We start from the raw sequence: 16,337 nt of genomic DNA on the forward strand, positions 1-16,337 counted from the left end.
AGAAACTTAATATCCTTACAGTATGAACTTTAAAAAAATGAAAGTAAACTTGATCAAATAACTTGGTTTTGTAAAATCATTTTATCAATGTGTAAATAATATTCATTCTTAAATACTTCTATCATAAATTTGTATTGGTATCATAAACGAAAGCTGAAAGTAAACTTTATAGTTTCTTTACATTTTGATATCTCAATTATCGAAGTGTATGTAACAGTCATGCTCAAATACTTTATAGCTATGCATTGGTATTATAAACGAAACTGGCTGAAAGTAAACTACATAGTGTCTTTGAATTTGATCTCAGTATTAATATTAATGTCGTTTTATTACATTGAATTTGTTATTATGATTTCAATTACATATCATATTTGTTGTAATTGACTGTTTTATAATATTTATAATTGTTGTTATCCGATGCTTATTATATGCGTTCATATGAATAAAAGTTCAAAGGCAATGTTTAGACAACAAAATGAATATCTTGTCATAGGGCAAAATTTGGTTATAACATGTCGGCAGACATATTTTCATTTTCGGAACGATCAAAACAAAAAGGGGATCATTTTGTTCCATTAACAGTTGATTTTGAGAAAGACACATTTCTTTTCTAAAAAATGAACTTCACTTAGACTAATAATATGCTTTTAAAACAAGTCCACACAAGATGTTTTTAAAAGCCAAAGAAGTCGGGATTATGTCTCAAAGATTAGAACAAGAATTCCATACACCTATGTTCAACCATACATGTTCTTCAAGCAAATAGTTATTGAAGTAAAGAGCCAATAATCAATATCGATCTACAGAAGACCAAGCATGTATATTGACAGTGTCAACCTTTGTTGTTAGCATTGCCATAATAAACCACCAAGTCTTGCACTTTTACATTAGGCCATATACAATATTTGAGATCGTATAGGATCTCTGAAAATGTGCATTATGGTATTTAGCGGTATCATATCCTGATGTACATGAAAGGTCAAGTTCAAGTCAAATATCAGATGAAACTAAATGCATGTAGCTATATCATTTTGAGCCAAGATAAAAAGGTTACATAAAACAATTTGAAGAGTAAAAGGTTCATATACATGTTGTTGTAATTACACTGAGTGTTGGAATACATGAAAAAACAGGACACTTTTCCAGCTCTGATCTCGTATATAACATCTTGAGACCAAAATAGTGTAAGACCTTCATATAACGATAGCTCACCATGTACGTGTTGTTATATCCTCTGAGCTTGTACTATCATACAAATACAATCACCAGCGAATTAAGAGTGCCCCCCCCCCCCCCCACACACAAATATGTAAAAAAACATATCTGAGAAAAAAAGTAATAATGTGCGCTCCAAATGCACCACTCCGGAATAGAAATTATGAAAAAAAGAATAATGGGGGAGTACCCCTACCGCCCCCCCCCCCCACTGCTTACACTTGAAACCATTTAAAGGTCGGTTCTGAGGAAGTGGCGAATGTCAAAAAGATGTGCCCCTTAGTTACACCTCCTCTAACGTCATTTCCTAGATCCGGCCCCAATTTCTCGAAACTTGTTATCTTAACAGGCTTAAGTATACTTACTTAAATTGAATTATTATTGGAAAACTGGTTTATTGTGATTATCATAAGGATAATTCCTACCTTAACTGTAAAAGTTCTTAAAGAAGTAAATATTACGCAAATTATTGAGAAAAAAAATAGTGAGCTTAGCTAAGTGCTGTTATAAGGGGCTTAATTAAGAAGTTTCGGGAAATTGGACCCGTACAGTAGTGCATTTTGTAAATCAGTCATAGGTATTTTTTGATATCATGTAAATGTTTTATCAGTATATATATACACAAATGAAACCAATCTTATTTCGAATAAATTAACCGAATACCACACGCATTCTTTCAAAAAACAATGTAAACATCAGGGACAAGCAACGCAGCCACGGATGTACTAAGGCACTTTGTGAAAGTCATGTAATTACATGTATATACATATATTAGGCCTTTCAAAGTTTTTTTTCAAATACTTTTATCGAAATCACACATCTGATCACATAACAAAATTAACAATACTATACTGTCTTATATTGAATCGAAAACGTTCAGAGGTCTTGCTTTGAGAGGACATGCTTCAGTATGTCTGATAAAATACACAAAATAAAATACTGAAAACCTAACTTCTTGTTAAACAACAATGTCAAAATCAACCTGAATAAAAACTTCCCGAGCTCTTACTCTTCTCAAAACCAAGTATAACATAATATTAATCAGGAGTCTAGCCTTAATTAGCCCCACTTCATAGCTTCATTCGACCATAAAGAAATAATTTGAAAAGGTTTTGGTCACATTTTGCCTCTTCTTTGACTGTTTGAGGTGTGAGGATTGGCGGAACTCAACTGCTAACTTGGGCAGCCTAAGTCAGGTTTGCCTGTAAATAGAAATGGACAGGCAAAGAGCAATGGTATCAAAAGAAGATTTGTTTTAATGAAGACATATTTATGTATTTTATTTTATTTAAGAATAATTTGCATCAAATGGTAACCATGTCAAGACGGCGTGTCGCCTAAAGCCCCTAGTCTGAAGGTCAAAACTCAAGGACACACACAAACACGTCAGCGTGTCACTTTTCAAAATCAGGCTTTGTAGTTTGGCTTGTCCGGGCTGTAACTTGGCCATATATTTGGGGATAGTGCTCACCCTCATATTGGAAGTCTTGATTCCATACCTCGATTATTAGCTGTTACGATTCTATACATTTTTATAATACAAGTCAATAATTAATTTCGTTTAGAGTATTGTAACACAGTCATGCAAACGCCCTTGCTTGTAAGTGTGTGGAGAAACCAGACCCGATTCCGCCAAGTGCAATTATCTTCAAGTTTCGCAATGGTTTGTCATAATGATGACTCCCACGTCATCAGTTCTTTTGAGACGCTATTTATACATTAAACCCGTGTCAGGCACCATGCCGCCAAGTAACCCGGAAGTAAACAAGCATGGGTACCTGGCACATGGCGCCGGTAATCCACCGGCTACCCTGTCCACCCCTTAGCGACCCGGGATCCGTTGATAGGGTTCCATGGACAGGACCCGAGCCCCGAACATCCCGAGAGTTATCGAAGTTTGCTTTGGTTATTCAGTGGTGGCATTGCCTCACTGTCAAAATCCACTTCCAGTCCACCACTACTGCCTTTTATATACCTAGATGATAAAAAAAACATACGAAAATGTCAAGATAGGAAAATATGACAGCATTTGTTCCGAAACTTTGCTAAAACCCCTCGTATGCTCTATGTATAAATGTGTTTATTATTTATAAGACTACGCAGTCATTCATCCTCACAATGATATTTTATTTTTGCATTCAGCGATGCTGGTATTATACAGGGTAGCTCGACCAATTCAAATAATGCCCCCTTTTCCCTCAAAAACATTGACAATCATGTGCTATAGTAACACAGTAAAATATATTGAGGGTCGGACGCACTCTGAACTGGCGTTTAATGGAAGTGTGGCGATTTCGCCTGGTTGTGCAATACATATTTCTATACTTTTCAAAATAAGGTGCGGACTGTAATCAATTTATGTTCCTAAAAGTGTTTAGGTTTTAAAACATCGCTTTAACGAGTATCTTAGTATTTAACAAAACGTTCAAACATAAATTAAATACTAATGTGTTGCTTTATTTTCGCCATTTTCGAATGTTCCTTAACATAAAGCATTAAAACATTAAAGCATGGGAGGCCTGTGCACGTCTATGCAACAAAACGGATGGGGGTGGGGGCGATTTTTGTCCGGGATGGATTATGGCTCGAACTTCAATTTTTAAAGCAGTTACATGCAACTTTCATTTGTTATACATCAAATAGCCGTAGGATATTAAGGTTTAAAGCTGCACTTTCACAGATTTACCGATTTTACAACTTTTTTTTGTCTTGGAACGAGCAAACTTTTGCGTAAATATCTGCAAACCAACGATAAAAGATAGCTGACAAAAGATCAGAGTGCAGATTTTCATATTTACGTTCGAAAATTAATGTTTTATGGTTTAAACCGTTACTAACGGTTTAAGAAAACTGCAAAAGACATCAATTTTGGAGCGCAAATATGAAAATCTGCGATCTGATCTTTTAACATCAGTATTTTATCACTGGTTTGCAGATATTTACGCAAAAAAAATGTTCGTTCCAAGACAAAAAATAAAAAAAAGTTGTCAAAACGTTCAATATGTGAGAGTGCAGCTTTAATGCGTAATACGTTCATAAACCGATCACGACTCAGACTAGTACCTGCTCTCTATAGTTGTCTATGACTTGGTCTGCAATTCTTATTTAGTTAATGATATTAATATATGAAAGACAATTTCATGACGAAAAAGACATGCATTTCTTTTTTGGATATTTAGATTCGCCTCTGCATTTACTACACTGTAAGCATATTAAAATGTAGGTAGGTCATCGTTTAGTGTAATCAAATATATAAAATAAAACAACAGCAACAAACAAACACATAACAACAACGAAATAAAACGATAGGAACATGAGCATATGGTATACCATATGATATAAAAAAAACGGCATTAGTGTTGAGATATGTTCTAGCCAATCAGCAGCAACAAATAGAGCCATGACAGGGGCCTTACCAGGGGCATAGTCAGCCTTTGGCGTTATAGGGAGCGCAATTTGGGAGCGTAACTAAGAAAGTAAGCCACTTCCCAAAGAATACGAACAAAGCATGGTTTTAATTAGTTAAATAAATGGGACTTGCGGTCGTTCTCAAGGAAAGATGGTCATTTTAGCCTGAAATAGTGCAATCGAGTGCAGTATTTTCATATTGTTTCTTGAATATTGACATAAAAAGTAAACTTGAACAATTTTAGAAAGGGGCGCGCGCAGAGTGTCTAAAACTACCCCCCCCCCCCCCCCTGTAAGCCGCTTACATCAAAAGCGTCACATACACATACATGTACCACTTTAACAAACTCTTAACATCTCATTTGCTTCTCTCTGTAACAGCAAATGAAACATGCACTGTGGCAATGGAAACGGGTTGTTTTGCTCCAAACAACAATGTACAAATATCGATGAATTCATTTATTGCACAAGTATATTTTGTGTCAGCGCAATTTGAAATCATGTACACGCCTGTGCAGCAAGGCGTTCTGTATTCGGAATTATGCCGAATAAATTAAACAGCGTGTTATTCATACCTGATATTGCTCCCTGTTTTATGTCAAATAACGTTTATAACAAAATGTACGAGCAAATAATTGAGGTACATTACACTATATTCGGCATCTAAATTAACATTCAGAACAGCTATATCAGATTTTGCGCAGGCTTGTAGATATTTAGTCACGGATCAATCCATAGCGATGACGAGTCTGTGTGGTATATAAACAGCGAAGTTTGCCATTTTACTTCGGAATACCCCCACTAAAGGAAAGCTTTGGTGAAATCTGTCTGAGAGCGGCAGGCTTCGATCTGCGTCCGGACTTGAGGAAACCATGGTGGACTGGAAGTGGATTTTGTCGATGGAGTAATTACACTAACTCTGACCAATGCATACTTCGATACCTCTCGGGATGTTTGTGTCTCGGGAAACTTCCCGGTTCGCGGGTCCTGTCCATGCAACCCCGCTTACGGCTTCCGGGCTGCTAAGGGGTGGGCAGGGTAGCCTGTGGACCACAGGCGCCATGTGCCGGGTACTCGTGTTTGTTTACTTCCGAGTAACCTGGCGGCATGGTGCCTGTTGGGTCCATTGGGCGTTTCTACACCCGCAAGGTAGGTAGTTGTATGTTTTCTCAGGGACACGAACTATAGAGAGCAGAGGTATCGAAGAATGCGGCTGATCAGTGTTTGTGACATTATTCTACCGAAAAAAATCCACTTCAGTGCATCTATGGACTCAAGTTAAACGGATCGAAGCCTCGTTCTGTCTGGTTCTGTATACTTACTATTCAATAACTTTTGGATTTAGGTTTATTTCACTTATAATATTGCCATCGTCCTCTGTGATCTTTTACATTTTTTTTAGCAATATTAAAATATATGGATTTTTTTTATAAAAAACAACAAGAAAATAACAAACTATCATGGATGTACTTGTGATAAAAACATGGGGTAATCAGCAATTTGAAAAATAAACCATTGGTATGGCAATGTTTAGCCAACAATGCGTAGCCAAAGAGCAAAATTTAAGTTTACTTAAGTTAAAAATGTCGGAAGATATATTATCGTATTCGGAACGATCAAAACAAAAGGGGGCCATATGGTTCCAGTTTTATTTCTGATAGAGAAAAACTTATGCTTCGAAAAGAGAACTAAACTAATAAATCGCAGAGACTCTTAACACAAGATGTTTTTTAAAAACTAAATTGAAATATTAAGAAGTCAGAATTATTTTTCAAATATAATAACAGACATACAACCATACATGTAGTGACTACATGTACTATATTAACATTATTAATGTATACAGTAGAGCCAATAATCAATATCGATCCACAGTAGACCAAGCATTTGTATATTGACAGTGACAACCTTCTAGTTAGCATTGTCATAATAAACCACCAAAGCCTGCTCAGATAGATTTGGCCTGGGACCAATAATAATCCTACTTCAAGATAAGGCCACATAAAATATTCATTTTGATACCACATATTTGAAAGATCAAGTTATAATAATAATAATAATAATAATAATAATAATAATATAATATATTATAATATAATATAAATAATAATAATAATAATAATTATTATTATTATTATTAATAATAATAATTAATAATAATAATAATAATAATAATAATAATAATAATAATATGAAGATAGCACACTAAGGCACATCAGTATCTTGTTTACAATGTGGTCTTCAACTATGACAAAACAAGATCATATAAACACAGGACTTAACATTTATATCAAAATAATCATCAATCATTACACATGCACCAAAATTATGCAAACAGTAATTGGCAATAAGTTCTAATCAGGATGAGAGTGGTCAAGTGGTAAACATTTGTACATGTAGGTGTCCACCTCTTAACCAAGAGGTTTTATGTTTGAGCCTACCCTGGGGTAATTTCTCATTATCTCTTAAAAGGGACAGTGGTTATCCACAAAACAGACTCTAGCGTGATTTTATTAGCTAATTGGTTTCGTCAAAATCAAGCTTAAAGTAATTAGAATGAAGTAAGTTCTTCTAATAAATACAAAATGTACATATAATTTTATAGCTATCTCTTTCAAAGTAAATCCAAGGGGAAAAGGGTCACAAAAAACAATCATATTTAAATACATAATTATCATCGTATATAAAAGATGGTGGTTTAATTCAAGGGATATTTACATACTTAAGATATATTTAATACTCTCCGAGATTGTTTTTCCAATGTGGTAAGTATACAGGTCTGACATTAAAAAGACATGTTAAAGTCAAAATAACTATATAATATTATATAGAGAGAGCTTTTACTTTTTTAATGTTTAACTATATAGTTAAATATAAAAAAACAGTAAAATCTCTCTATATATCTTTTAAATTTGATCCAAATTGAAAGATGAATTACAAAGTCACATTCCTCAATGCACAATAGAAAGGCCATGTTTCTATTAAAATAATATTTATATACCACCATGCATGGACCTATAAACCATAGGTCCGTGATTCCCCTCAAAGGCGTACCTAGACACAATACAGTACGCCCGGGCTTACAGATAAAAAGATTGATTGCCCCACAACACCAAGGGATCAGGAAAAAAAGAATATTTAAAGGCTACGAAGAGTATATACATGCAACTTTTAAATGGTTTGTCGCAATTCCACTGGATGCAGCATTTAGATTGCTTAAAAATGGTCCTTCGGTGCAATGGTTCATGACTGTGTTCGTTAAAAGTGGGACACTTTTCCAGCTCTGATCCCGTATAACATATGAAGAATGTCCATATATCGAGAGCTTACTGATATGTATGTGCGTACAATTCAAAATTCTACCATACAGGCCTGTAGCTATATATTTGAAAGTGGCCAAAGGTGAACTCTTAGCTTGTTCTCCATGTATAATAAAACAACGTACCAGATATGAGATATATGGTCATTGTTAACATTTGAACTAGTTGTGGGATATATCTGATAATTTTGAGATCATGTGAATATTCAAGTTTTATCAGTTGGTAAACAATGGATTGTACATGTGTGTTCGAATAGCAAGCCAAAAAAAATCATCAGTACCTGTATTAAATCTTATTTTTTAAACAAATACCGAATACCAACTTATTACTTTAAATACCGGTAATACAATATATCCTACAGTGACATGATCTGTTGCCCAAAATCTATAAAGCACTGTTATAAGGCACAAGGTATTGAAACCATTTCTTTATTGTAAGGCAGCTAATGTTTACAGAGACAATAATACACTGTATTAAAGTCCATGTTTTTTAATTCAAGTTGTGAAAGTCATGTAATTACATGTGTATACATATTGGCCTTCTTAACATTTCTTTTCAAATATGATTATTGAAATCTTACATCTACTTTAATTACAAAGCCAGAACTTATATTGAAAGGACAACTTTAAAGACATTACAGAATTTAAACCTATAGTTACTTACATGCTACAACATGTATATAATGGTTTGCATAATTACATAAAAGCTACTTATAAAACAACAATGTCGAGATTAACATGAATTAAAACTTAAAGCAAGATCTTAATATTCTCCAACATAATCCTCTCCAGAGTGCTGATTCAACAAGCAAATTCGTTGAATTGATATCCCCCGCCTGATTGGGCTAAGTCAAGGAATGGAAATCAATTGTTGATGAAATATATTTATCACATGCTTACCCTTGTTTTCCGTGTAATATACCCATTACGAATATTTTTATCTTACACATGTGTAAGATAACCTATCAGACATTTCTATTGGCTAGACTAATCACACGCAACCTAGATATCCCTCCGCATTGTTTGTAAACAAAATGGTTTAAATGCCAACAAATACTTACCTCAATAATGAAGCTGAAAGACTTCCGGGAGACAAATGACTAACGAATCATAGCGCCAGAAAGCATCTTGTACAAAAACTTTCTGATAACAATGTTCCGCCAACCAGATAATGAAAATCATTAGTCACAGAAATATCCAGTCAGTCAACAAATAGTGAAATACAGCCACATTAGTGACAAACATCACAAGAACATTTCAAACATTTCCATCTTGACCAACACAAGCAATACGCAATCAATGCCATTTGCTTGCCAGTTTAATCAGCTGTCGGTTACTGAAAACACAGATACGAATTCCGCAGCACAGACATCTCCTTACACATCCCATGGCGGCTAGAACATCATGTTCTCTGGAAACATTCTTGGTGGAACTTTTTCAACATCAACATCCATGTAGTACAGAGAAAGGCTTCGCCGTAATCATCTGCATGTTGTGAAACTCCAATTACACTAAGAAAACGCTGCAAAATCATCGTAGAAAGCGACAGCAAATAACCTTTTTTCTAAGATTTGACCTAGTGACCTAATTTTTGACCCCATGTGACCCACTTTTTTAAGTGGTCCATATTTCTTCAAGGGGTACATCATGACTAATTTTGAACATAACTTGACCAATCATTACCATGAAATGGTTCTGGACAAGATTTTTCTAAGATTTGACCTATTGACATAATTTTTGATCATATGTGACCCAGTTTTATTTACGACCAAGAGTTCAACAAGGAAAACATTCTGATAAAGTTTCATGAATATTTGACCATGTATAATGCCTCTAGTATGTTCAAGATATTTTTCTAAGATTTGACCTAGTGACCTAGTTTTTGACCCCATGTGACCCACTTAAAATAGGTCGAAATATGATCAAGGGGAACATTCTGACCTGAAGTTTGAACATTTTCTGATCAATGCCTACCAAGATATGGTACCAGACGGTAGGATGGACGAACAACGCCAAAACAATATCCCACTCCCGAAATCTTCGATTCAGCGGGGGATAATAAAGACCTTATTCGAATTCAGTCATAAGGTAAAATTATTTTAGTGTGATTATAAGTGTCTTTATTCTGCTACATAATTGAGTGCAATGACCTTAAGCCAGTATTAAAAATGAAGACAAAGTTGAGGAAATAAAATAAATCATTGAATGTCATAAATATAATGAAGCTCATACAGATTAAAGATGGTTGAAGTTACAACTTAAGTCCTGTATTGATATGGTCCACTCAAGTTTTTCTGGGCCATGTTCACTTAAGGAAAATATTTCAAGGCCAAATAAGTTCATGTTCAACTTTCTTATTATGATGTTCAACTTTCTTATTATGAAAACATGTTTTAAGTGGATAAGGAAAACACTTGGGCAATATTCACTTTTGTATGGAGTCTGAGACATTTAATATTGAGACATTTATACATAAATTTTAACAATCAAGTGTTCATATCATTCCATTTGACAAAATGTGGACAATAACAGTAAAACTAGTCATATGTAACATATACAGCCAGGCGTGTAGCTAGGAACAATTTGTGATTACACAGATCAATGACGGACAGCATATTAACCCCTTCACTCCTACCCCTCTTCTGTTTTTATTTCATATTCGGGGGATTTGGTATAACAAAAACTTCCACCTGTCAAAATTTCATTACTCAACTGCATATTTGCTAACAGCTTTTGTTATCATTAACACTCTGCTGATACTAAATTTTCAAAACAAAGTCACGGTTTAGGTTTTCAAACACAGATTCAAGACGTTAATAAATACTGGCTCTGTCTCAAGTCTGAGTTTCAAGTGAAACTCAATACCAGTAATCAAAACTGCTTATTATAATTTTGAGAGCTACCCTTGTATAAATTGCTGTACTCTTACAAATAATCCACCCTTCAATCAATCGCACACCTTTCACAAAAAAAATAGTGATATGGCCAATTTAAGTTAATTGCTCGATTTTCATACAATTTTTTGGAATGGGGGCAGCGGGGTCACTTTTTTTCTCAGATGACTGTTTTACCGTTGAATATGTGTTCATGCTATTTTTTATTGCATAAGGGACCATACACATGTATTTCTAGATGAACTTAACACACCATCAGAACAGTTCTTCTTTTATACATGTGGATGTTTACATCGGCTGGTATGAATAAACGCCGTTACCGAAGAGTACCAGAACGATGAGCAAATACAGTCCCTACTTCAACAGTTTTATTTTGAGTCGATAAAATTTAAGAGGCAGCAGAAAAAAAGAGGGGGCGGGCGGGAATGTATATCTAGCAATTAATCAATAGGCGCCTTTCAAAGATTTAAAGTTTCACTTTTCTTAGTCTGAATCTAAAACTCAAACACAAGACATTTCTGCCCATAACTTCAGCGGTGTCCCTGAACACTCTTAAGCAGTTCATGGTTCATCATGAAGATATCTTATTGAGACAGGGCCTTCAAAGGGCGATCGACTGCCCCATACACCAATGGTCCCAGCAAAATATATTTTCTTTGCAGTCCACAGATTATTCATGAGGTAGAATCTCAGCATGTCTTTTTGTTTTCATGCTACACTGTTAGAAGTCACAATGATGAACAAAAGTTTGAGCCCATCTATGCATCTTGTTCCCAGTATCACACTGTCAGGAGTAAAGGAATGTCCAAACATTTTCTGCACTTGCTTTCCCGACCACTGATGTCAGCTCCTGTAAAAAAAAATGTGCTAGTGTATCATAGTAACAGAAATTAAAGACAAAATTATTGAGCAGGACAAACGGACGGACGGATGGTGCGATTTTAATATGCCCACCTTTGGGGGCATAAAAATATTTTCTGAGACCCTGTTATTCTATTAAGAAATAAATAATTGACATTCACCTGGAATGACATGAAATCACATGTTTCACCTGACTGGAGCACCCATTTTACTAGCAAAGGTCACCATGACCTTGACCTTTGACCTACTGACTCCAAAATAAGCAGAGGTCATTTTCTGACTATGACCACTGTGCATACATGTACAAAGTGTCAATACTAACAACAAGTCATTCAAATGTTATTAATCGGAAACAAATGTATGATGCGACCCCATCGCCCTGTCACTGATCCCTATCTGTCTGCCGTGCTTCCCAGGCAACACAAGGACATGTAGGCCTCTTAAAGAATATAAACATGGAAACGAATTGGTGCATACCTCAACTGTTGCTGCTTGTATTGCCTTTAGACCTGAAAACAAATATCATACTAATTTATTTAAGATTGATTACGAAAATAACTATCGTACATGTATTTATAAGCCGATCAGATAATTAATCATGCTTGAGTCTACTTACTGTATAGAAACACCTAAGTTATTGTGTCTACTATCAGAGGACACGAGAAAGTGTACCTGGCGTGGCTTGAACCCACAACCACTAAGATAAGAGGCAGACTAATACATGTTACTTATGAAGCTAGATGCACTTGTAGGCACTGGGTGTTATGAATTATTTGTTTGTCTGGTTAGTACACTCCCTTCCCACCAATTTAAGGTGCTCCGGATTAGATTCTCGGCCTGAGCTTATGTGTGTTCAGTTTGAGGTCGTCATTGAAGCTAGACTAGTGGGTTTCTTCTGTGTGCTACTGTGTCAATGAGAGTGATTAAAATAACATTGTAATAAAATGTTTCACAATTGTGGTAAAATAACTTTATATTTAAACTTAGCGGTAATATTTCAGATGTGAGCTTGCCCGCAAAAATATCATCATTTATGACACTAGGCCACCTCACCTTTTAACCAAATCATTGGCATCATGCTAAAATTGTCTCTTGTTTTGTAATATATATATATATATAATACATACTTTTGAACCGCTCCAGGAGTTTTCTTGCCTTGACGGCTCCTAGTTTTGGAATGCTCTGTAATGTTGAGAGTAACATCTCATCCAAATTTGGTGGCCGTCGTCGCTTCCTAAAAGGGTTACTCTCAAGCTTGCTCTCTGTTAAAACCTGTGTGTAGCAATATATAATAATATAGTGTGGTTATTACACCAGATTGTGAAATAAACTAAACATTCTGACATTATAACAATAGATTTTGACTATAGCAATATATTGTGTATCATTAAATAGCAATAAATTGTGGTTATTACACCATATCGTGAAATGGACTGAACATTCTGACATTATAACAATAGATTTTATTTATTGCATTAAATTGTGATTATAACAATATATTGTGCAATCGACTGAACAATCTTACATTATAGCAATAGATTGTGATTATATCAATAAAATTGTGAAATAGACTGAGAGTTCTGTGATTATAGCCTTTTCATTGATTTAAATAAAGCAGAACTTATCAGATCGATAGTACCACTTTTTCTATGTTAATTTTTCAACACTTAACACCTTTACTACAGATGGGGTTAGATAATATCAGATAGAACCATTAAATACACCTTATTCAGAATCACAATCAGTTACAGTATCTCATTCTGGGCCACTATGTTGAGGCATGTGTAGCAAAAAAACACACTATCTGATGATATGATTTTTACTTAATAATTTATTATAGTTCAAAGGGAAATAACAACAATGCCATAAATACACATTGTGACACATACATGCAAGAGTAGTGTACCTTATTTGATAATAATAACGACATACAATTTTTTTTAAAAGGTTCTTGATCTCAGATAGAGTTTCCATTTCCAATGCTTTCCACAATTTACTGGCACAAAAGTTAAAAACATATCAAAATATATATGCAAGAATCTTTTACTAGATTGTTTTATCAGCATTCCAATTGCTATATTACCAAAACAAGTTACATACCATCTGTGTAAGAATTCCCGCTGCCTCGATCTGGCCAGGGATCGGTGTTATAGTGAAGCCAAGCTCGAGAGCTACGTATTTCTGAAGTGGGAGGAAATACTGACCACTTGTTCCCGTCTTCTCTGCAAGGACCAGCACCTGCACCTGGTTAGCCTGGAAAACAAGGAGGAATAGACCAAAGTATAAAGACAAATTATCGTACATTAAGAATTTCAGTTGGATAATCTGAAATTGTCTGAAAGTAGGAGAGTAGCTTTCTCTATGCCATGTAAGCTGCAGCTTACATTTTTGTTATGAGAAATCGAAAAAAAATAAAAATGTCAAAATAAATGTATTGATGTGTTTTTGTTTTTTCTTACAAATGACGTGATGCAAACAAATTAATTGAAGGACACATTTAACATTTTACTTATTTTCATTAGAATACTAAATATATGAATATTTCATTAAATCTTGTTGTTGTGTTTGGAATCTATACCTTCCGTAATTTGGCCAGTTTTCTGCGGAGGCTCGCCTGGGACACCAGATCTGCCTCAGTTGCATACACAACCCCAATTTGCGTACTTGGATGAAAGTCAATAAAGCCAAGCTTGTCCTCATACACAAGCCTTACGCCTGCAATATAATAAACAAATAAACAAAATTTTACTGTGCATGATTAGGGATGTGTGATATTATTAATAAGTTGATACAGAGTAGATTAGTGATATGTATCGATACGCATCAGAGGAATATCGATATTATTCTTGTTCTATTTTTATCCCTCTTTAAATGCAGTTCAGTTACTATTGTCAAACACATTCTTTGATGTGTTTTGAAATGTGGAAAATATAATCATGTTCTCTTGCAGATCCAGGTGAGGCGCATCCAGCACATGCCCCACCCCCTCCCCTAGAATCGCCCAAGTTTATTTTTTTATTTCAATATAGGACAAAAAAGTAATACAGTCAAAACTTATTGGCTTGATATCTCATGGCTTGATATCCTCGTTGGCTCGAACCAGATTAAAAGGACCGATATTTTTTTACTCTTTGTTCATATAAAATTTGATCGGATGGCTCGATATCTTGAGGGTTGATATTTCTCCACGCTCGATGTCATTTTCGAGGTCCCAAGTAAGAATTTCACACATTGTTTTGTTTGCTTGGGTCGATATCATTTTCGCAGGTTCAGGTAAGAATCTCACACCTTGCTTTGTTTGCTTGGCTTCATTTAGCACAAGGCGCTAATTGATAAAAAATGCTTGATTTTATCATAATTATTATCAAATTTAAATGGTTAAATTTCGTCTCTGTTATCCATGTATAAATTTAAATGCATTTTGATATAAGCTTTGTTTGTGTTACTCACTGTTTAAAATTGCTTGTTTGTTGTTTTCGCATAAATGTATTTTTATAATAATACAGGTATAATATAGGTTATCCCGCTTGGCTCGATATTCTCTAGGCTCAAAGTATTTTGGCCGGTCCCTAGAATATTGAGCCATCAAGTTTCAACTGTATAATATTCCCAAAATGCACCATTTCGGACCAGAAATTGTTACATTTTCTTGGGGGAGTACCTCTAAAAACCCTGCCAAAACTTTCAACCAAATATTTTTTGGTTCTCGGGGAGGTGGGCGGGTCAAATGGTTATGCCCCTAATAAAGTTACTCCCCCTCTAACACCAAATCCTGGATCGGCCCCTGATGTCATACTTAAGCATGATGAAGCGTATGATGATTGTTGTATCATTATTTTAGGTTTTCAAATTTGAAAAAGCATGAAATGCCAATGATGCTCGTTTTAATCACTATTATGCACCAGTCATTTGTAACCACGGCCCCCCCAGGTCCGGGGAATAGCGGGGACTTTGACTTTTGGTCCAGCCATGCCCGGGCAAAGTCTCCGCCCTGCATGGACAATCTGCTGGTAAAACCCCCTCCAAATGCCCCCGCACCCAAGGGACCCTAGATAAGGCCAATTTCCCGCTAAATTTGGTGTGAAGACAAAACCACCGCAGTCACCCGGCACTGCAGGGCCACCTCAAAAGTAAAAACACGGCCCATTTCCCAGCTATCCCCGGTATACCCCCAGACCTGGGGGGGCCATGGTTACAATTGACTGGTGCATTATTGGTTGACATTTAATGTTGTACTGTAACAGAAGAAGACAAGCATTGAAGACAATGGCGTACACTTCTAAAGACCTCTCAACATCGTACATGAAGAAAACTATATTATCCAACCAGTAATTTAATATAAGTCACATCTGTATCTCAAGTTCAAAAAGGATATAAATTGTTGTTTTACTTGTAGAAGTTTGATTTAATGGTCACTTTACATTGTACAGAAATTTCCAAAAAAAAAAAAAATACTATTTCTGAATACACTGCACATGTACCCTGTATTGCATTTGATAACTCTGAGTTTCTCCACTTCGTAGAAACAACAAGATGTCCACAAGGAACTCTCATACACGCTTTCTCTGGCGTTTCAGTACACTGCAAATCTTGCCAGTTATCCGCCATACCTCTTTTTGAAGAGTTTTAGTAGGACATAT

At 35.3% G+C, this 16,337-nt stretch overlaps 1 protein-coding gene across 1 annotated transcript; it reads right to left on the bottom strand.

Moving 5' to 3' along the window:
• Positions 1-7,813: 7,813 nt before the first annotated feature.
• On the bottom strand, positions 7,814-16,294 carry LOC128222329 (Fanconi anemia core complex-associated protein 24-like). The gene is made up of 6 exons (XM_052931312.1): positions 16,179-16,294; positions 14,276-14,412; positions 13,798-13,950; positions 12,825-12,969; positions 12,175-12,206; positions 7,814-11,686 (listed from the first exon to the last, which is right to left on the bottom strand). The coding sequence occupies exons 1-6, from the start codon at positions 16,249-16,251 to the stop codon at positions 11,624-11,626; spliced, it is 603 nt and encodes a 200-aa protein (XP_052787272.1). The 5' UTR covers positions 16,252-16,294; the 3' UTR covers positions 7,814-11,623.
• Between the last annotated feature and the right edge of the window lie 43 nt (positions 16,295-16,337).

Source organism: Mya arenaria, chromosome 2 (genome assembly GCF_026914265.1).
Source record: "Mya arenaria isolate MELC-2E11 chromosome 2, ASM2691426v1".
NCBI lineage: Eukaryota > Metazoa > Mollusca > Bivalvia > Myida > Myidae > Mya > Mya arenaria.